This window comes from Lacerta agilis, chromosome 13, assembly GCF_009819535.1.
Source record: "Lacerta agilis isolate rLacAgi1 chromosome 13, rLacAgi1.pri, whole genome shotgun sequence".
Classification (NCBI taxonomy): domain Eukaryota; kingdom Metazoa; phylum Chordata; class Lepidosauria; order Squamata; family Lacertidae; genus Lacerta; species Lacerta agilis.
In genome coordinates, this window is record NC_046324.1 from 19,319,355 (window position 1) to 19,340,716 (window position 21,362).

Sequence of the window (21,362 nt, forward strand, 5' to 3'; positions counted from 1 at the left end):
GGCTGCAAAGTTTTTAGTTGGGACACCCAGAATAAGATCCACTATTTGACTATTGATTCAGAACCCTAAAATGTATTTTATATAATTGACTTTTTATTTCTATTCTTTGTATATTGTATTGTTTTATTGTTATGGCCGATGCAAATAAAGATTTCATTGATTCATTCTCTGGACCTGCCTTTGGGCTTCACAGAAGCATCTTACGGACTAGATAAGTCTTTGGCCTGATCCAGCAGGGCTTTTCTCATTTTCTTGTATCATGGTAATATTTTTATTTTAAAAATGTATTTGTTTCTACAACCAAAATGTGCACATTCCCAGGTAAGTGTGTTTAGCACCAGACTTCTAGCACCAAAAATTCCTGGACCCGTGAAGGTGCTGTGATTTCAGGTCTTTTTGTTTTTCAGTTTCTGTGCGCTTTTTCATAGTATTTTCTTTTCAAAAGGGTTGGCAAACTTTTTATTTTGTCGTAAGACATCAGGAATGTAGAAGCAGTTGCACAGCATGGAATAATAGAGGTCTGCTAATTGCATACTTTTGCATCTGAAGTAATACCTAATTAGGGATTGTTTTTGATTTTTAAAGAAATCCTGCTCCTCTGCCAAAAAAGCTTCCAGAGCAGCTTACAAATCACTAAAAAGAAAGTTTTTATCTCTTAAAGACCTCAGACATACCATCTGAAAAGACACAACACAAAATGAAAATGGTTTGCAGAACAGAGGAGAAAATAAACAAACGCCCTTAGTTTTCAAATGCTTTTTATCAGGAAAAAAAATATCAAAACGGAAAGGCACTGGTGAAAAGCAACAGTAATGATAGAATTGTAGAGTTGGAAAAGAGCCACAAGGGTCATCTAGTCCAACCCCCTGCAATGCAGAAATCTTTTGCCCAGCATGGGGCTCCATGACCATGAGATTAAGAGTCACATGCTCTACTGACCGAGCTATCCTAGCTACGTCAGTAGGCAAACTGTTGGAAGATTACATAGCTGTTTTGAGCATCAGCCTCAGAGAATCGACAGTTCAGGCATCTGTTGCTCCAGTTGTAGCATGCCGTTTAGGCTGAAGTTGCAACCACAGCGGTAGAGCTTGCGCAGGCTGCCCAAACCCTGTGCGATATAAGCCAGACTTGCATCTCCCAGAGTCTCGCAGCAGGTAATGTTCAAGGTAGAAAGGGGCAAGCACCCCCTTGCCAGGTGCCCAATCCCCTCATCGGTGATATTGCAGTAGCTTACTTCGAGGATGTTCAAGCTCCTCATGCCCGACAGGAACAGCAGCGCCTCGTCCCTGATCTTCTCACAGCAGCAGAGTTTGAGGTGGCGCAAGCACGAGAGGCCCTGGGCCAGATACCGACAGGCGAGATTGGTTAGCCGCTCGCATTCCTCAAGATCGAGCTCCTCCAGCTCCAGGCAGCCACGGCTGGTGATGCCCGCAAGGTGCCCAATGCCCACGTCGCTGATTCTCTGGCAGAAGCTCAGGTTGAGGCTCTTCAGCCTGCTGAGGAGCGACATGGACAGCAGAGCCCCATCCCCGATACCCCCACAGAAGCGGAGGCTGAGGTGGACCAGGCGGGGGAGGCCCTGGGCCACGTAGCGGACGGCAAGATCGCTGAGCTGGCCGCAGCCTGCCAGGTCGAGTTCCTCCAACTCCAGGCAGCCGTCGGTAGTGATGCCCGCGATGTGCCCAACGCCCACATCGGTGATTCTCTGGCAGAAGCTCAGGTTGAGGGTTCTCAGCCTGCTCAGGCGTGACAGGGGCACCAAAGCCCCATCCCTGATACCCCCACAGAAGCGGACGCTTAGGTAGCGCAGGCGGGGGAGGCCCTGGGCCACGTAGTGGACGGCAACATCGTTGAGTCGGTCGCAGTTCTCTAGGCTGAGGCACTCCAGCTGCAGGCAGCCGCTTGCCGTGATGCCCGCCAAGTGCCCTACGCCCACGTTGGTGACCAGGCCGCAGTGGTCCAGGCTGAGCTTCTTGAGGTGCCGCAGCCTGTTGCCAAGGAGCAGGAGGCCCGCGTCACTCACCTGCCTGCACCCGAACAGCACCAGCTCCTCCAGGCCTTTGAGATGCTTGGCAATCTGCGCCAGGCTCCTCTTGGTGACGGATGGGCACCCGGTCATGTTCAGCGCCCGCAGGGAGGGCAGCCCAGCCCGCAAAGCCCGGCACAGCTCACTGTAGGTTTCGGGGGTGCAGCTTGCGTGGGTGACGGGGCCCATGGTGACACAGGGCGTCATCACGATCCGCACCCGACGGATGCCCCAGGCTGCCAGGTTGGCCAGCAGCGAAGGATCGGCGCGGAGTTGGCACAGGGACACGGGGGCCTCCGCACGCCACCACAAGACCTGGTAGGCAGCGGCTTGCCAGTCGCGGCACACCTGCGACACCTGGACCTGGTCCTCGTCGTCCAGGTACTCGAAGATCTTGATCAGCAGCTCCGGAGGCAAGAGAGAGATGGGCGGCGGCGGCGGCCCCTGCTCGGAACCGCTGCTGCTGCTGCTGCTGCCGCCGCCGCCGCCCTCGAGGGGCGCCTTTCGCTTCCTCCCGCCGGGACCCATTGCCTGCAGAGCCCAGCTGCAGACGAGCAAACTTCGCCGTCCGTCTGCTTAGCCGCCCGGCGCTGCTCGAAACTAGCTGGTTGCTGGACCCGCCTACGCTACTTGTGCCCGAAGCCCAGCCCAGCGATGAGGCGGGTGAAGCCAGAGCCCCCTCCCCTCCCAGGATCTAAAGTCATATCTTCCTTCCATGGGCGTAGTCAAGGGAAGGGGAGCAGGGGGCAGCTGCCCCCCCCCCAATCAAGTATATCAATAAAAATACTTAATTGAGGTTCTGTCCCCCTAACATGAAACTTGCATCCCCCATAAATCCTGGCTACGCCCATGCTTCCTCCCCAAAAATCTTAGGAGCCAGCTCCGAGGTCCGCCCCATAAAATATTTGAGGGGGCCGCCCCCCAAAGTTGATAGGCATTGCCATTCAAATAGGGTGTGCGTGTGCCGTGTCATGTGATCGATTATGCGGTGTGGGCTTGCCTGCTTCCACTCCACCCCTTCCCCCCAATATTTTATTCAAGTTGGCCCCCCTGCCCAACATGCTGTCCTCCAGGTGAGCTACAATTCCCGCGAGCGGCGAGCCCGAGCCTAGGCTAATAATCATGGGAGTTGCGGTTCCAAGCTTTCAGGGTGCGCCAGGTTGGCGAAGGCCGGCCTGGATTGAACCAGCTGCGACCCTTCTGCTTCTTCGCAGAACTTGAGAGGGTTGAGGGTTTTATACATGTATGTGTGTGTGACCCCATGGACCAGAGCACGCCAGGCACTCCTGTCTTCTACTGCCTCCCGCAGTTTGGTCAAACTCATGCTAGTCGCTTGGAGAACACTGTCCAACCATCTCGTCCTCTGTCGCCCCCTTCTCCTTGTGCCCTCCATCTTTCCCAACATCAGGGTCTTTTCCAGGGAGTCTTCTCTTCTCACGAGGAGGCCAAAGTACTGGAGCCTCAACTTCAGGATCTGTCCTTCCAGTGAGTACTCAGGGCTGATTTCTTTAAGGATGGATAAGTTTGCTCTTTTTGCAGTCCATAGACCTTATTCCCTAGCAAAGCGCGCTGCGCGAAGACTGCTTTCAAAACTTTGCCCAGTCATCTTAACTTTCGCTCCTCCCCCTTCTCCTGATTGGCTGTAGCTCCTCCCTCCTGTCGCCTCCACTTTCCTCGAGGAGCATCGTTTCCCCCCTCCTGTCTCCTCCTGATTGGCTTCAGCTTCTCCACGCCCTCATTGGCTTGGAACTGCAGTTCTGAGGTGCGGTTTTTTCCATTGGACAGTTAACGAAAGTGGCGTGGTGATTACAGCTAACAGGACCCGGATGTTGCCGGGGAGGAGGATCAGTTGCAGTTCCGGGTTTGCTGCGAGATGGGTTTGGGGGCAGCGCAAGAGGACAAGCCGCCCCTGGAGCGGGAAGGGGTCCAGTTCCTTCAGCAGACAGGTGAGGGGGTCTCTGGGGTGGGGGAGGGGATTAGCATATGGCTTTCTTGAGGCGGAGGGGCCAGTAAGCGGCCCTTGAAGAGCCTCCATTTTCAGGAATAGTATACCTTAAAGCTGTCAGGCGCTGTCTGGGGGCAAAGTAGAGGGGTCGTCGTTGTTTATCGGTGTTAAATCGCCTGCTTGTCGATCTGTAGAGGAGCAGCTGCGTTTTGTGGCGCCTTTTCAAAAGGCAGGTGAATTTACAGGTGTTCTCAACTGCCTAATCTTGCAATCTGTCACAGGGGGAGGTCTGTAGCTGTCAGTGGTAGAGCCTTTGCTTCGCGTGTAGAAGGTGCCCGCCATCTCCAAAGTAAGGTTGTGAGAGAATTCCTGTCTGAAATCCCAGTACAGTGAACACAGATCTGGATGGGCCAACAGTGGTCTGACTTTTTGTAAGGCAGCTTCCTATGTTCCTAAAGCCTATGTTGTGATAAATCAAAACTGGTTTGCTGGCTGGCTTGCTACAATGTTCTAAGCGCTCTGTGGAGGTTTGCAAAGGTTTACAATTGGATAGATATGATACAGGAGGGGAAAGGAATGGGGAGGGAGGAGGAAAGCCAGTTAATGCAGGTACAAGTAGAGCAATGCTAATTTCTAATCTGGTATGCTGGGGTGGGGTGGGGTGGTTAGGATGTGGCAGAAGTCTCCATTGCACCTGCTGGAATCATGGGCAAGCAATATGGCAACCTCCAATTGAGGGTGAATCTGCTGTGCTATCTTGGATGTAAAGGCTACAAAAAGCACCAATGTTGTTGCAAAAAGCACCGCCAGCACCTCCAAATACAGTGCCAGGCCTCTGCCATCTCATTTATCTGTGCTGTTCCTAGCTGGAAAGTAGGGAGAAATGCTAAATCTTGGAAGTTGTAGCCAGTGTGAGAGCCAGTGTGGTGTAGTGGTTAGTGTGTTGGACAGGGACCTGGGAGACCAGGGTCCAAATCCCCACTTGGCCATGAAGCTCACTGAGTGACCTAGCGCCAGGCACTGCCTCTCAGCCTAGCCTACCTCACAGGGTTGTTGTAGGGTTTAAATGAGGAGAAACATATGCCATATGCCACCTCGATACATGCAGTATCAAGCAGCCTGTAGATTCTTCTGCCTCTGATTCTTTTTTTGGGGGGGGGGTACTAATCATTTGTTTAGTTTATATCTATAGTTAATGGGATTTTGCATTCCCAGGCAATCCCCCATCCAGGCTCAGACGAGACCTAGACAAAAGTGCCACATCATGTACTGTGTGTCCCATGTACTGTGTGTAATATGGCATTGTACCTATGGCCTACTTTTCAGCCAAGGGTGGCTGTCAAAGTGACATGCAGCAATCTACAAATGGCACCTTACAGTGGCTACATTTAGTTAGGTTTATGATTTATTTGCTTTGTTCATAATAAAGGTGTTCTGCTCATGCAGTGGGACTTCCCCTTCTTCTCCTCTTCCTGCATACTTTCAAAATCTGCTGCAGACATTCCACCATCTTTCTGGGGTAGAGATTGGGGTGGGGAGCAGGGGTTACGGAGGAGAGCAGGGGAAAGTTCCCTTGCGCAAGTGGAAGTCTGCTGCACTAGCAGAACAGCACTTTGTATCTTGACGCTTTGTATAGCTGTCTAAAATAAATGATCAGTTCTATTATTTTCCCTGCCTCTCAGATGAGATTTTTTGCCTTTAATCTGTTTGATAACTTGCAGTTGCATTCAGGTGTTCTAGATCGCTCACGTGATAAAGGAGAGCAGGCTAGATTCACCCCACCCTCTACACGTCAGAGAGAAAACTTCCGGCCTCTAAGGTCCATTTGTACTCATGGGGGAATGCTGTGCATTTTAGACTCCTGGTTTTCTAGCATACTAAATGTTTCTTGTGGGGGGAACATGCAGAACAGGCTCCTCACTTCAGAAGCTATCTCTCCAGTTTGTGGATTAGGTGCGTGGAACTAGCATGTTTGTTATTCTCGTTCTAGACTTATTTCTACCTGTTGTCCCAGTGAGTAGGGAGTTCATGGGTTTTTAAAAATTTTGTTTATTAATGTTACGTTGTGACACTTCGTAGCCAAGATGGCTGGAATTCATGTTTAAAAATTAGGATAAAAATGTTGAAAGCAAAATTATTTATTTAATTTATGAATTTGCTTCCTATGAAACATTTCAAAGTGACTTCACAATACCGTAAAATTACATAAGAAGTAAACCATTGCATATATAAATATGGGGTGTATCCAATGTAGCACTAAGTGAAAGTCACTTAGTGTAGTTGTTCCACTGGTGAAACATTGTTGCACAAAAGAATGCGGGAGTAGATGACTGGTAAATATGTTGCACAATAGCTTATGCTGTCTGTTCTGCAGCATTAAAACTCACCTGTTCTCTAATACAAGAGTACCTGCAGTAGCAGACAATGTTGGATTCAACTCTGTTAAAACTAGCGCATGTATAAGAATCTCCACTTATAAGGCTTTTTTGGAAGAGGAAACAGGCACAAAAAACTATAAAGATGTCACTTTTCTGATATGTAACAAGAGGAAGCTCCAACGGGTACGTACTGTACCACCACATAATGTGTTGAATAGACCTACTGATAAGATGGTATCTGCAAGTTGCCCTCTCCTGCAGAACGCAGTGATCAGTTGGGCATTGAATGTTTGAAGCTATCTTTAAGTTATAATTGAGTCAGTCAGGAATTTATTAAAGTCACCTGAGCAGGAGGCAAACTAGAAATTGCACAAAGAAGCAGATCTTGGTAGTGTGCAGGAGGCTGCAGGCAGAGCTGATGACTCCTTTCCACCAACTGTATCTGTTCAAATTTCGAACGGGACACTTTGGGTTTTGGCCAAAATTGCAGCCTCAAATCAGTTATAAAAAATGACAGAAGAGCTAACTAACTCCTCTGTAATAAAATTATTTGTCCCCTTGAGGACGATACAGTACTTGGAAACTTCTCTAAAGAAGCTCAGGAAACCGTCTCATGAAGGAATATAGTAGGTGTTAATAATAATAGTTTTATTATTTCTCCAGCCACTCTGGGCGGCTTACAGAATATAATAAAACATAATAAAGCATCAAACATTAAAAACTTCCTGATACAGGGAAATTCTCTAACCCCCAGTAACTACAAGAGTACACAAGAGACTGTGCACCTCTTGAGTGGTTGCTGGACTTTACTTCCCATCCCTATCCAATGGACTTTCTGATGGGGACTGATGAGAGTCCATCAGCATCTTATGGGCATTACAATGGGTCCTGCTGCCCTTCAGCCAAGCCTAATTATTGTATCTGTTTGTGTTCTCTTCCAGTGGGCTCACTTTTTGCAGACTATGGGTGGTACATCCTCCTCAGCTCCGTTGCGATTTATCTGCTTGTACAAAAGCTCTCGCGAAGCTTTCGAGGCAAGAGGCAGCCCCGCTTGGATGCAGCAGCTGTTGGTTTGTATGGGATTGGGAGAGGATGTGTTGTCCTACACTGCTTTTGCCATATAGAGTGACTTACACACATGCCATAAAACTTCACACAGCTAAATCTGTGTGCACAGCCTATGTGTGACACACACGCAGGCCATAGTTTCTCCTCCTGATGATATTCATGAAAGAGCTGGGATATAAGGGCTAAGGTATCCTGGACCCTGAACAGCTTGGATCCAGGGTGTCTTAAGGACCATTTGAATGAATGATATTCCAGCTCATTCACTAAGATCATCCAGAGCAGCACTGTTGGTTGTTCCCGTCACAGAGGCCTGATGACCACAATGAGAAGGCAGGCATCTAGTGTGCCTGTTCTCCCCGACCTAACAGATGATATGCAGGGTAGCGCAGCAGCTGTTTTCCTGTGTATCTTCCAGCCTCCAGCCAGCCCCAGAGCTTCAATTCTAGTTGTAGATATTTTTGGATACAGTATTTTTCATGTGGATTGAAGAGAGAGTGGCAGAGAGGGTGTTTTAACAGTGTTTTGAGGGTGCTCCCGACTTTACGCAATTTTGCTTATGCACATGGGGACCTGGAACATAACCCAGGTGTAAAGTGGGGAGTCAACTGTATCTTTCTGGCACACCTGGGTCTGGGTGGGTGTTTTGCCCCTTCAGCCAGGTGATTCTTTGGAGGGTCCCCAAACCTTTTGGGGGTTTGCTGTAGGAAGGGGACCCAGGAGGTTTTCAGAAGTGTGCAGAAGCAATGTCCCCGTTCTCTAGACAGCAGACAGCATCTGGTCTTCCACCAAGCTTTGTTAACAAGACAAACGTCTGAAAGTGCCAGGAGTGACCCTGGTGACAATTCACAATTAGTGAATTGTAGATTTCAGTTTGACTATTCAGGTGAACCAGTCAAATAATGCAGAGGGGGTTAACTAATGAATTATGAACGGTGTTGTGGAGGAAGTTAGCTAAATTGGGATTGGCTTATATTGGAACGGTTGGATCAATTCATCAACCTCTGGTGGATGATTTAGAAGGATTGGGTCCGGCATCACTTTCGCTGTGCGTTTTGTGCCGTTATCCATACTCAGCAGAGTTACATCTCAACGCAGCTCCTTCCTTGGAATTGTCTTTGGGGTTGAAGGTACACACAGTAGGCAGTAAACACTCATGGATGCCATAAAGAATCAGTCAAGTGTAGAGGTTTACTTGACAGGCATAAAAGCATATTGGTAGCAAATATATACAGACATTCACCACTGCCATGGTCAAGGCATGCTTAGAGTCCAGCAAGAGTCCAAGACTCTTTCTCTGCTTCTCTCACCGCAAGACGCAAGCAAGAGATTCACAACAAATTACACAGAAACATTGTTATCAGTACTTCCTGTCACATTCTGCGTGTCCAAAGAACATTTCCCACGGAAAGTGTCCTTGCACAGACAAAATAAGCTCAGCCTTCTGCTGCTTCTTGGAACTTCTCTGTTTCTGGAACAAATGTTTCTCTCTCACACACAGAGGATATCCAACAGGATGAAAGTAGCTTGAGCCTCTTTGGACTACTTTGTGATCTCAGCTTTTGATAACTCTCTTCTGTGGTTGGTTTAGAACCCGATGCTGTGGTGAGACGACAGGAAGCTCTGCTCGCAGCCCGTCTGCGCATGCAAGAAGAGTTGAATGAGCAAGCGGAAAAATTCAAAGAAAAACAGAAGAAGGTAATGCTGTTCAAGCCAGGTAGCCTTGCGTTTGACGGTCAAACCAATGTTTGGTAAGACACTGCTGACTCGTGGGCCTGCCAACTCCTTGCATTTGGGGGGAAATAAGAACCCTACCCTGAGTTGGCCTTTTGTGTACTCCCTCCCTCCTACGGGGAAAAAGAACTGGTGAACCGTTTGAGTGCCATCTCTCGCTGCCCTCCAAGCTACTTTTGCCTGCCCAAGAATGAGTGATTCGGGTTATGTGGCCATGGAGAGAACTGCATTCAAAGGCAGTGGCGCTGACAGCACCCAGCATGGTAGGGCAAATGCCATGGTCCCCAAGAAGCCCACTAGAGCGGACATCAGGTTTTGAAATTTAGGGGTGGGGGAGGAAATAATTGTAAGTGTCTGGTGCTGAAAGGAGAAACTCTAGGCTGGGTCCCTGCAGTGGCCACAGCCACCTCCTCTCTGCCCTGGTGCCTCTGGATTCCACCCTTGAATGCATTGGGGGCCAAAGGTATTTGGGGAAAGTAGATGGTGGCTGGTGATGCTTTTCCTTTCAAGGCTAGGGGTGGGGGAAAGTTGTGCTGGAATTGATGAGAGCATCACTCGTGTGCCTGCGGCTGTTTTGAGGAGCCTGTCTCTCCAAATCATCCCCCAGAAAGCTTACTGGGCCTGGTGGCAATAATCCTGTATAACTTGAATGGCTGCAGTGGCCTCTCCATGCCATTTGTGCCTGCTCCTTCCTGCTCCTACTGCCCACTTAGCATTTCTAAGCCTGCTCAAGTGAAGGCTGGTTTTGCTCGGTACTTTCCCCCTGTGGCCGAGAGAAGGGACACTCTGCCACCAGACGGAGGCCCTTACTTAATTGAGAGTTCTCCTTTGAATGCAACAGCAGGGGAGTTCCCTGTCTCTTTAAAAGAAGTTGACTGGTGTTTGTTTTATCTTTTTAAGGTGTATCATTTTGTAGACCTTGCATATTAGCTATTCAGCCTGTATCTAGGTACCACCCTGTGAGGATACTTTCTGGAAAGCAAGCTCCACTGCCACGAAAGCAAAACACTGCATGGCTTTGTCAAACAACTCTGCACCCTCTTAGGTAGCAGATGTTGCAATTAATCATTGACTCTTGGACCTGGTTGCAGATTTTTCTGTTTCTGTCTGCCTAAACCAGGCTTGCACACCTTATGACCCAATCAGCTGTTTGTTGTGGCTTCCCAGGTCCCTTATCATCAAGTCTCAGGCTTGCAGTCAAGAGAGGAGGCTGATCCAAGGTCTGCTATGGCTGGCAAGCTGCGCTTGCTTTATTGAATAAGGTTTATATGCAGCATGATTAACCGAAAATAAAACTCGTAAGCACTTTGATAGTATAAAATATTCATAAGAATACAGTGATGCATCAACAGACATTAAAAACAAGGTGACAATATACATTTATAAAAATGTAGATCAAATCAATAGTATTTCAAAAGCAAATATACATGATAAGATTGACATTTCTTGAGTAGGATTGCTTAAATAAAAATGGGTTGGGGTGGTTTTTTTTTTTTTTTAGCAGGAATGGAAAACAGTACAGTTTTATCAGTAGGCAGGAAGCTCCAGAGATTAGGTACTGCCACATTCCTTGCAACTGCAGAATGAATGTTACATGGCGCTGATAATTTGAGTTGGCACATGGGAGACGCACATTCAGTCGGGTGGCTCACCCAGGTCTGAACTACATTTTGTAACCAGGCTTTTTAAAATAATCTAAAATAAATCTGTTGTTGCCCCTTAGGCTGAAGAAGAGAAGAGAAGGCAGAAGATTGTCATGTGGGAAAGCATGCAGGAAGGCAAAAGTTATAAGGAGACCCTGAAACGGAATCAGGTTGGTTTGGTCCTTTGGGAAGGGAGGGACAAATATACAGTGGTACCTCGATTTTTGAACGTAATCCATTCTGGAAGACTGTTCGATTTCCAAAACATTCAGAAACCAAGGCTCAAAGGGTGGTTTGCAAATCAATAGAGAAAATTGAAAAAAAAAATATCAGCGGAAGCCGTTCAACTTCCGAGGCATGTTCCAAAACGGAAGGATTTACTTCCTGGTTTTCAGCATTCAAAAATCGAAACGTTTGACTTCCGAGACGTTCAAAAACCAAGGTACCACTGCATTCAAAATTGAGAATGAGCTAAAATTGCTGAAGTAACTCTTCCTCTAAACAGCAGGAACCTGAGCCTGGACCGTCTGCAGCGACTTCTGCCCCAAAGCCAAAACCCAACAGGAAACCTTTGCGAGGTGCTGGTAAGTTCCAAGTCTGTTTAACAGCAAACAAGGTTTTGGGTCTCATACTTACTTCTGTCCTCCTGCCGGGCGCTCCCTGTGACTGGTTCAACACAGTTGCATGCAGCTTAATGGGAAAAGTATCTGCTGATGGGGAGGTCCCGCTTAAGCCTATGCCTTGCAGTGTTCACAACACATTGGAACAAGTTTTGCTTTGTCATAAGAAGAGCCCTACCAGATCAGACCATTTCTATTTTATCTTGTCCAGCATCCTGTTCTCACAGTGGTCCACTAGATGACCATAGGAAGCAGGGCCTGAGCAAACAGCATACTCTCCCCCACTTAAGATTCTCTGCAACTGGTATTCAGAGGCAGTGCTCAGCTTAATGGGCTAACTCAGCATTGGCCAGTTTCCTGTTCCCTGAATCAGCTTTACCAATGGGAATTGTTGTAGCCCATAAGAACATAAATGCACTGCTGGATTTGACCAACGGCTCAGATGCCCATGTGAAGCCCAGATGCAGGACCTGAGTGCAATAACCTTCTCCCCTCTTGTGATTCTCAGCAACTGGTACTCAGAAGCATTACTGCCTCCAGCCATGGAGGTGGAGCATAGCCAGCATGGCTAGGAGCCATTGATTGCTTTATTCTCCACAAATTTGTCTAATCCTCTTGTAAGCCATCCAAGTTGGCAACCATCACTACATTTTGGGGGAGCAAATTCAATTTGTTAACTATGCACCTTGTAAAGTACTTTCTTTTGTCTGTCCAGATTTCTAGTCCAGAGGGATTATTATTATTATTATTATTATTATTATTATTATTATTATTATTAATTTGTAGACTGCCCTTCATCTTACCAACATATCCCAGGACAGTTTCCAGCATAAAATACAATAAATTCAGGTGCATAGCATTGATTAAAAATAACCAAGCAATCATTTAATTAATGAGAATACTGATTTAGCCCAAACAGAGCCTCACATGGCTATGCTAGCATTCATACATGTATATACAGGCAAACCTGATTCTGTGTTACCAATTACTAAGTTGGAGGTCACCATTATATCATTTTTTAAAAACAACAACCCCACACCTCTTTTTATTGTTTAAATCAGATTACAAAGCAACATATGCAAACATGAAATGAAACGTATACAGGTTACGGCCACGACAAACTTAGAAGTGTATACTTCTGGGTTTCACCACACATGCGGGCACATAAGTGCTCAATCACGCTGTGCGCAGAAGCATGCCTCTGTTTACATAATTTTTGGGGTGCGAACAGACCCCAGAACCAATTAATTTCATATCTGGAGGGTCCACTATAATTTCAAGAACCATTCAAAGTGTTTGCACCAGTGCTTCCTTGAGTTAATGGAGGATGGAAACCATGCTCTTTGGTTGCAACATATTGAATAAACACGAACCAATTCATAGAGAATGTGTCTTCTGTAGTTTGATTCCTTCTGGCTCGAAAGTGATGGATTAGTAGTTTCTCCATGAGGGACAGGCTCCAGCTTTGACCATGGCAGTGCTAAAAACAAGTCAGCTTCCAATGTTCTTCTTGTAGTGAGTTTGGGTGCAATTAATAAAGAGGAGATCCCGTTTGGGAATTGGCAAAAGTTTTTGTCCCGTTTTACTCACAATTTCTATGACCCAGTTCACACCAGCACTTTTAATTGGTCAAGCTTTTAATTGGTCAATCTTGCTTAATATGTAGGACGACAAATAGGAATAGCAGACTATCTTTAGGAGATTTTCACATACTCAGATTAAAACCAGCGCAGATGGGGCGTTGTCCCAAATGTTAACCCATGCAGTAGGAGAGCTCATCTAAATCATGTTCCCAACAAGTCCTTAAACCATCATAAGAGCCAGCCTTATTTGATTCCAAGATACAGCATATCCAGGATATTATCCCTTTGTCATTAGCATATTTTTTGGCACTATCAAAAGTTTCAAAGGGGAATAATGAGTATTGACTTGGCTCTAACTTCAGTCAATGTAATAAAATGAAGTATTTGATAGGCCTGTAGCCTCAAGTGTTGCTATTTTGTCTGTAATGGTGCACCTGTCAATGGAACTGAATTCTCATAAAAATCACGAGTGATGTAAAGGGAGACTTTCCCCCACCCCCTAAATTGTTGAAATCTATTGATGTGGTAGAAAAGTGAGTGGACCATAGGTGTACCTTGGATCCCAAATGCCTTGGTACTCTTCTGTTTTGGCTCCCAAACACCGCAAACCTGGAAGTGAGTGTTCCGGTTTGCGAATGTTCTTTGGAACCCGAACGTCCGATGGGGCTTCCGATCAGAAGCCACGCTTTGGTTTCCGAACGTTTTGGAAGTCGAACGGACTTCCTGAATGGATTCCGTTTGACTTCCGAGGCACCACTGTAATTGGTTTCAAAAGTGAGGTTAGAGCCAAATGTCTGGACCACATTTTCAAGTCACTCAAGAGACTGTGCTGTAACTCCCTTTCTTTCCCTTGAACAGTCATGCTATGGTTTCTCTCTTGCTCCTCTCTTATCCCAGGTTACAACCCTCTTTCTGGAGAAGGTGGCGGGACTTGCTCGTGGAGACCAGGGCGCCGCGGGCCTTCCTCGGGTGGATGAGGCTAATTCTGCTGGTGCTGTCCATCGACACCGGCAGGCATTAACTTAACTCCACAACTGTGGCTGTCTGTGGGCTGCTTGGCACAGGGACTTGGGGGTGGGGGCTGTTTTTAGCACTGTAACAGCATCAAATATGTGTGAAATGAAGGGTGGGATTCAGCTACTGAATCCTGTCTGCAGAAGCCCTGAGCAGGTACTTCAGTTTGCACATTGGGGCATTCCTGCCTCTTTTCCTTCCGTGCGCCCCTTGAAATTGGCTAGGGGGAGGGATCAGGAGAAACACAGGAACAGCGCATCAGGGGAAGGGGGGGAATCATTTCATCCGGGAAGCAGAAATGCTTGCGTTGAGTAGGGGAGTGCAGCATTGAATTCCAAAACATTTTAATATAGCCAAGCTACCCAAAATAAATGGTGAGCGTTGACAAGAAGCGATGCTCGTGGGACGGGTGCTGACAGTTCCTTTCCTTTCCGAGAGGCTGGTGGCCAGGCTTTTACTTTGAGACGCCTTTTCTGTGAAATGGGGATGTTGCCCATTCTGCCTTGCAAGAGGGCTTGTGACTTAACCTTCTGCTGAGAGTGGTTTGGACTCTGCTGGAGAAAAGCCTGTTTTAAAGGGCAGCGTGTGCTACCCCCCTCCCCTCTTCAAAAGTGAGCTTCAGGCATCAAAACTGGAATTTTCTCAAAGTAGCAAAACAAACTGACACTGGGGAAGTGTGCTGGCACAGGTCAGTGCAAGTAATGGTTAGGTTAGAATGCCACTGCTTTGGGTGTTAGGACCAGGTGGGTTTCCTGCCCACAGTTTCCTAACTGGCTTTTCCACCCAAACTTCCTGCTGGCAAGGTGGTCAGGTAGCATGATTGATGGATTTGTTTTGAGCTTGGCTCTGAGCATTACTGGGGAACCTGTGGCTTTCAATATGTTACTGTCATGCTCCAACCCCCATCAGCCCCAGCAAAACACTACAAATTCAAATCTTAACATACAATACAAAGAGCTCATAAAATAAAAAGAGCACGTTACATACAATACAAAGAGCTCATAAAATACAAAGAGCACGTTAAAATATGAAAATCACACAACTTTTAACATACGCCAAATTAGAATATATGGTACTTATATAGACCAAGGACAGGAACAAACCACGAATGAAATTAACGAGATGATCTTCCATGGGTCTTTTGCAATTGAAAAGAGATTCAGCAACCGTTTCCATTATTATTCCAGTAACAGGTCCGAATACAATTCGAATATCATTCCTGGGTATTTTTAATAGGATGAGATCATGTCTGTCAAAGTTGCATACAAAAGCCCCAAGCATGTGTTAATGTTTCTGTTGCTCCATCTCTCCTGTGTAAATGAGGAAAGTATTGTGTGAGAAACACGTGAAACCAGCCTTCCCAATCCTGATGCACTTCAGGTTTTTTCTGACTCCAACTCCCATCAGCCTCAGCCATCACAGCCAATTGTCAGGGCTGATGAGAGTTGTAGCCCAGCAACACCCAGAGGGCCACAGGTCCCCCAGCTCTGCCTTTGGGAGTTTTCATTGTCCACAGGTGAAAGTTATGGGTGTGATTGTCCCTGTACCAAGCAGCCTTGAATGATGCAGTCCTTATAAATGGTGAATGTACCACTGAGGGCTGCTGAAACAAGACAGCAAGTGGAGAGAGTTTTTGCCATTTCCTCTTTTTATGTTCTCAGCTTTGTATGACAAATATATATATATATACTGTAAATAACATTACAGCAATTTCTATAGTTTTTTTCTATAGAGAAGTATGTATTCTAGCTTAATAGATGTGTCTCAAGCAAGTAAATTTGTTGTGTGTGGCTTGTTCTGAAGATCTTCCTTCCCCGCCCCTTCCTCCCCGCTCAAAATTTTGTTAATTAATAAATATTATTTATATAGTGCTAGCAGCATACATGAGTCTTTGCAGAGAAGCACAAGGGAGGGGAGGAAACACACCCAGAACAAAGCAGGTCTTGCTAAGGGAGCTTAGCTTGCAATCTAAAATTTTGCTGAAAAGGAGGATATCATTTGCATATGTTTGGAATACTTTTATTTCTACTTTTTGTCAAAGGAGGAGTCCAAAGTGGCTTGCAAGCAGTGCAGAAATAAAGATTATCATGTAAATAAAACAACTGGAAGCGAAACATGAAGCTAGGGCTGTAGTCCTTGTACATGGGGGAAAGCCAATATGGTGCTCTCTTGATGTTGGCTAGATTACCAACTCCAATCAGCCCTAACCATTGGCCTTGAGAGCCAGGGTTGGTGGGTCTTGGAGTCCACAACTTGAGGAGGAAATCATGTTGGCTACTCCTGCTGTACACACTTAGCTTGGGAGTAAGCCCCAGTGAGTGTTTGCATCTAAGCAGGTGCAGGTAGGGTTGCCCTGTCAAGGACAGCAGACTAAAACGAGCCGTGGGAAGAACTTACGAGAAACCATCTTCGGCAGCAGTCCCCAAGTGTGATCCTCTCAAAAGCAAGTTACATTCATCTCAATGGAACTTATTCAGAGAATCAGAGAACTGTGATGTCGGAAGAGACACCAAGGGTCACCTAGTCCCAGCCCCCACTGCAATGCAGGAATCACAAGTAAAGTATCCCTCATGGATGGCCATCCAACCTCTGTTTAAAATCTTCCAATGAAGGAGAGTCCGCCACCTTCCAAGGTCGTCCATTCCGCTGTCAAACAGCTCTTCCCGACAGAAAGCTCTGCCTAATATTTACTTTGAATCTCCTTCTTTGTAATTTGAATCCTATCGGTTTGGGTGCTAACTTCTGGAGCTGCAGAAAGGTGAGGAGAGGATTGCAGCCCTGCTGTGGCTGTGCATGCTGACGCACATCTCCGTGGGTGAAAACGGTTGCAAAAGGCTCTTGCTGCTGATAAAAAAGTCTCTTAGGCCGAAGCCTCAACCAAAGCTCCTTCCTGGAAAGCGGATTTACCGTATTTTTTGCTCCATAAGACGCACTTTTTTCCTCCTAAAAAGTAAGGGGAAATACCTGTGCGTCTATGGAGCGAATGGTGGTCCCTGGAGCTGAATTGCCCAGGGGCCAAAAGCAAATTGTGCTTTTTATTTTACAAAGAGAAAAGGGAGTGTTGAAAGGACCCGCTCAGCAGCTGATCAGCAAGAGATCGGGAGAGAGATAAGAGTCCCGGCTCCCTTTCAGCCCCGCCCTCCTTTGTTGAATGTGCTGCAGAGGGAGGTTGTTTGTTTCCCCAGGACATGTGACTGGCTGATTAGATTATCTGTCTGAAAACAGTAGAAATGGCTCCCTTTCCTTACGATTTTTCAGAAATGTGAGTTAAACCCCATAAAAATGGGGCTTTTCCTCTTTGCTTTTCCCCCTTTGCAAAAGGAGCTTTGCTTTTCCCCCTTTGCAAAAAAAAGCTGCAAAACCTTTAGCTGATCCTCAAAAAAACAACAACAAAAAAAACCCCTAGGGCTTTTCCCTTTGCAAAAAAAGCTGCAAAACTTTTAGCTGATTCTCAAAAAAGGCCTTTTGCCTTTGCAAAAACAGCAGCAAAACCTTTAGCTGATCCTCCAAAAAAAAAAAAAAAACCCCAAAACCCCAGGGCTTTTCCCTTTGCAAAAAAAGCTGCAAAACTTTTAGCTGATCCTCAAAAACAAAACAAAAAACAAAACAAAACAGGGCTTTTAGAGGAGGAAAACCAGAAAAATATTTTTTTTCCTTGTTTCCTCCTCTAAAAATGAAGTGCGCCCTATGGTCCGGAGCGTCCTATGGAGCGAAAAATACGGTAATTAACATGGAAAGATTTTGATTCTGCACTTAATTTATTATCTGCCTTTATTTTTTAAAGTTAGGGCCCAGGTGACATGTTTTTTAAAACACAGGATGTTTTTTTGTGGGATCCTTTTTTATGCCAAGTTACATATGTCAACTTTTACTCATGCTACGATCTACAGAAATAAACCAGAGAAAAAGTTTTTTATTTGGTTTAACCCACAGTTACACCAATGGTGAGAGCATACTGGATGCAAAGTTAGCAGGAGTGTGTACACAGCCCAAATGCTTTGAAAAGATTGGGGAAGTCAGCTTAAACAATGGTGGCCAAACTTGGCCCTCCAGCTGTTTCGGGACTACAGCTCCCATCATCCCTAGCTCACAGGACCAGTGCTCAGGGATGATGGGCATTGTAGTTCCAAAACAGCTGGAGGGCAAGTTTGGCCATCACTGGCTTAAAGGTTTCAGTTGAGCAGTTGTTTGTCCCTGGGTCAGTGGTTCCTCCCTTGTGTTGTAGTCAAAAATCAAGAATTCACTGGATGGTGTGATCCTGTTAGAATCGCATGGCTGGCAGATGTACAGCGTAAGAGTTGAGAGCTGCACTTCCAGGTCCTCTTTAAAAAGCCTAAATGAGCGACGGTGTGTGAAATGTGGGCTGAGCGCTGTGCAGCTGGAGGGATATTTCCCCTCAAGGCTTCGCGAAAGCAAATCACTCCTGGATTTTGGAATGGGAATGGAAAATCTTAGCAGCGCTCAGAGTGGAATCTAGAAGCTGCACGATGAGTAAGGCAAAGTGGGACAAGCTCTGCGCCAGCTTCAGTAAAGCATAAAGTAACTGCTCACCACAGCCAAGCTGTGGGCTTGCCCTTCCTGTAACTGGCTTTATGGGGAGGGCTGCAGCTCAGTGGTGCAGCAGCTGCTTTGCATGCAGAAGGTCTCGGGTTCAATTCCTGGCAGCTCCCAAGAGGGATGTCCCCTGGAAAGCTGCTGTGTAGATTGTACTGAGCTACGTGGACGGCCTGACTTCAGGATAAGGGCACGAGAACCAGCTTCTTGGGGCACCTCTGCATTGGCAGGTTTCAGCTTCAGTTGGCAGGCCCTTGCCAAGCCCAAGCACCAGTCCAGCACCTGCACAGCCTCACCTGACTCAGAAAATAGAGAGAAATAGGTAGCCCCAAAACAGCACCATCAATGCGCATGGGGGGAGGTAACAGCAGGTTTGCGGGGAGGGGGGAAGCCAAGTTTTGCAGGAGTACATGTGTGTTTTCTTTTGGGTGGGGTCGTGGTGGAGGTGACCCAAAGCAGCCCAATGAAGACACAGCAGAGTGGAAGTAGAATGCTGACTGTGGAAGGTGGAAGTCTGGCGGTGTGTGTGTAGAATTGGACGGAATGGAACATCCTGAAAGAGGGTATGGCTCACGGGCTGACCAGATGCGCTCCACGCTGCAACATTTTGTTGAACGTGCCACTTCTTGTTCTGCATTTGGATTATCTCTCTGAGATTCCTGAGGATTCAATGGGGTGGGGTGGGGAATGTGGCCTTCCATGCCTCTCTACTGCCCCTAGACCTCTGCCCGTGCCACACCCCTCACTAGCCCTGTTTCACACTCCCAACTGTTTTTCATAGAATTGTAGAGTTGAACCCAATGGTCATCTAGCTCAACCCCCTGCAATGTCTGGCTGGAAGGTGTCCCCGAACTCAGATCGTGCTTCTTGATTGTTGGGATGGAGGATAGAGAGGGCTCTGTAAGTGTCCATGGAGAAACTAGCCTACTGTATAAAGGTAAAATTTGCTTCTGTTGCTCTTCCCACTTTTCCTTCTGCCCCCCTCCCGTGGCTGGAAGGTTGCAAATGTGGCTCTCTGGCTGAAAGAAGGTTGTCCACTTCTGGCACACGTACTCCGGGATGGGCTGACTAAGATATAGAGCAGCAACACACACCATCCCCAGGTATCAGAAGTCACTGGTTTAGTTTATCTCTCTTGTCTCAAAAAGAGAAACGTCTGCGGTCTTCTCTCTCGGTGTGCGTGTGCCTTGCTGTGTTACACCCTCTGGAGGGCAGCATCGGCCTGGATTTTGAATGAGCCGCTCTACACATCTCCACAATGGCTCATCCAAGGATACGTTTAATATTTGCCCGACAAGATGAAGTGGGGATGCTTTTAGACATCTGGCCCAGAGGTCTGGAAATCTGCAAGGAGCCAGGAGGTGTCTGTGCTGCCCAGGGAGAGAGAAAAAGAGAGTTGTTGGAAATAATTGTAACCCAGACAAATGTTCCTGCTTGCCCAGTTTAGTTTTTCCATGATGACTCTGTTACCTTGAATATGCAAAAGGGTATATTCCCCACACCACACCCACCCTGATTATGTGGTTCTGATGGGCTGGTTGGAGTGCCCACTTGCAAAATGGCAATTTCAGGCCTACTTTGGCTTCAATAACTGAATTAGCATCATAACATGGTTCCTTCCAGATATTGTTGAACTTCCAATGCCAGTCAGCTCCATCAGGGATTAATGTATAGGCGTCCAAATACATTTGGAGGGCACCATGTTGGCTAACCTGGGACTAGGTGGTCTACAAGGTGTCTCAAATTCCATGGTTCTGATCTGCATCTGTTACTTAACTGCATACCCGCCCACATTTCTTCGATAAAAATAGGGATATCCTAACAGATGCTAACAGATGATAGATAATAATTTTATTATTTACACCCCACTCATCTGACTGTGTTTTCCCAGCCACTCTGCGTGGCTTCCAACATATATAAAAACATAATAAAACATTAAACATTTAAAAATACAGGGCTGCCTTCAGATGTCTTCTAAAAGTTGTATAGTTACATATTTCCTTGGCTCGGGGGGTCACATAACTCCATACCCTCCAACATTCCTCCGATGAAAATAGGGACATCCTAAGGAAAAGTGGGATATTGTGGGATCAAATCAGAAACTGGGATGGCTTCTGTAAGTCCAGGACTGTCCCTGGAAAATAGGGACACCATAACTGTAATTGGGACTCTCTTTACATTAGAGAACATTTAGGTGATGGCTTGCCTTTTCATGCTTGATTGATGGCATTCAAATAAAACTGCACATTGCCAAATCCTCCACAGAAGCGCCTTTTTGAGATGCTGAAGGAATGTAAGGTAATTTCAGAACTGCACTTCTATAGACGTCTACTCAGAAGTGAGCCCCGCTGGGGTTAGTTGAGCTTACTTCCTGGAGAGCTGCTGTCAGTCAGTGCAGATAGTACTGCGCTAGATGGATCAATGATCTGACTCAATGTAAGGCAGTTCCAAGATTTGAGGCAAACTGCTAACTAAGGGCTGGGCCTATGTCTCTCCAGGTCAACTCCCATCATCCCCAACCATTGGCCATGCTGGCAGGAGCTTATGGGAGCTGGAGACACAACAACTGGAGGACCAAAGATTCCTCACCCCTGTGTTATTCCATCACCTTTAAGTGAAGATGTGAGGGGTTTAATCTGGACCATCCTGTGAGGCAGCCACATGTTTTCCTACTTTTGTATTTTAAAGGTTTTGTATTTAAAAGAGAGAGAGAACGATGCTACCACTCATTATTAGAAGTCCATTTGTTGATACTTCCCTTTTTTTGTTTCTATTGCTGCAACACACAGTAGACTTGACA

General features: G+C 46.6%; 2 protein-coding genes across 3 annotated transcripts; one reads left to right on the forward strand and one right to left on the reverse strand.

The window, feature by feature from the left end:
- Positions 1 to 943: 943 nt before the first annotated feature.
- On the reverse strand, positions 944 to 2,615 carry LOC117057139 (F-box/LRR-repeat protein 14-like). Its single transcript, XM_033167942.1, has one exon. It carries the CDS (start codon positions 2,552 to 2,554, stop codon positions 1,007 to 1,009), a length of 1,548 nt encoding a protein of 515 aa, XP_033023833.1. The 5' UTR covers positions 2,555 to 2,615; the 3' UTR covers positions 944 to 1,006.
- Positions 2,616 to 3,868: 1,253 nt separating this feature from the next.
- On the forward strand, positions 3,869 to 14,613 carry SELENOS (selenoprotein S). Of its 2 annotated transcripts, none has more exons than XM_033167402.1 (6): positions 3,869 to 3,972; positions 7,291 to 7,419; positions 9,006 to 9,112; positions 10,872 to 10,961; positions 11,297 to 11,375; positions 13,892 to 14,613. In XM_033167402.1, exons 1-6 carry the CDS (start codon positions 3,900 to 3,902, stop codon positions 13,969 to 13,971), a joined length of 558 nt encoding a protein of 185 aa, XP_033023293.1. In that variant the 5' UTR covers positions 3,869 to 3,899; the 3' UTR covers positions 13,972 to 14,613. The 2 variants fall into 2 exon arrangements, with proteins under 2 accessions (XP_033023293.1, XP_033023294.1); XM_033167403.1 differs by having other exon boundaries at positions 11,300 to 11,375.
- Positions 14,614 to 21,362: the final 6,749 nt, after the last annotated feature.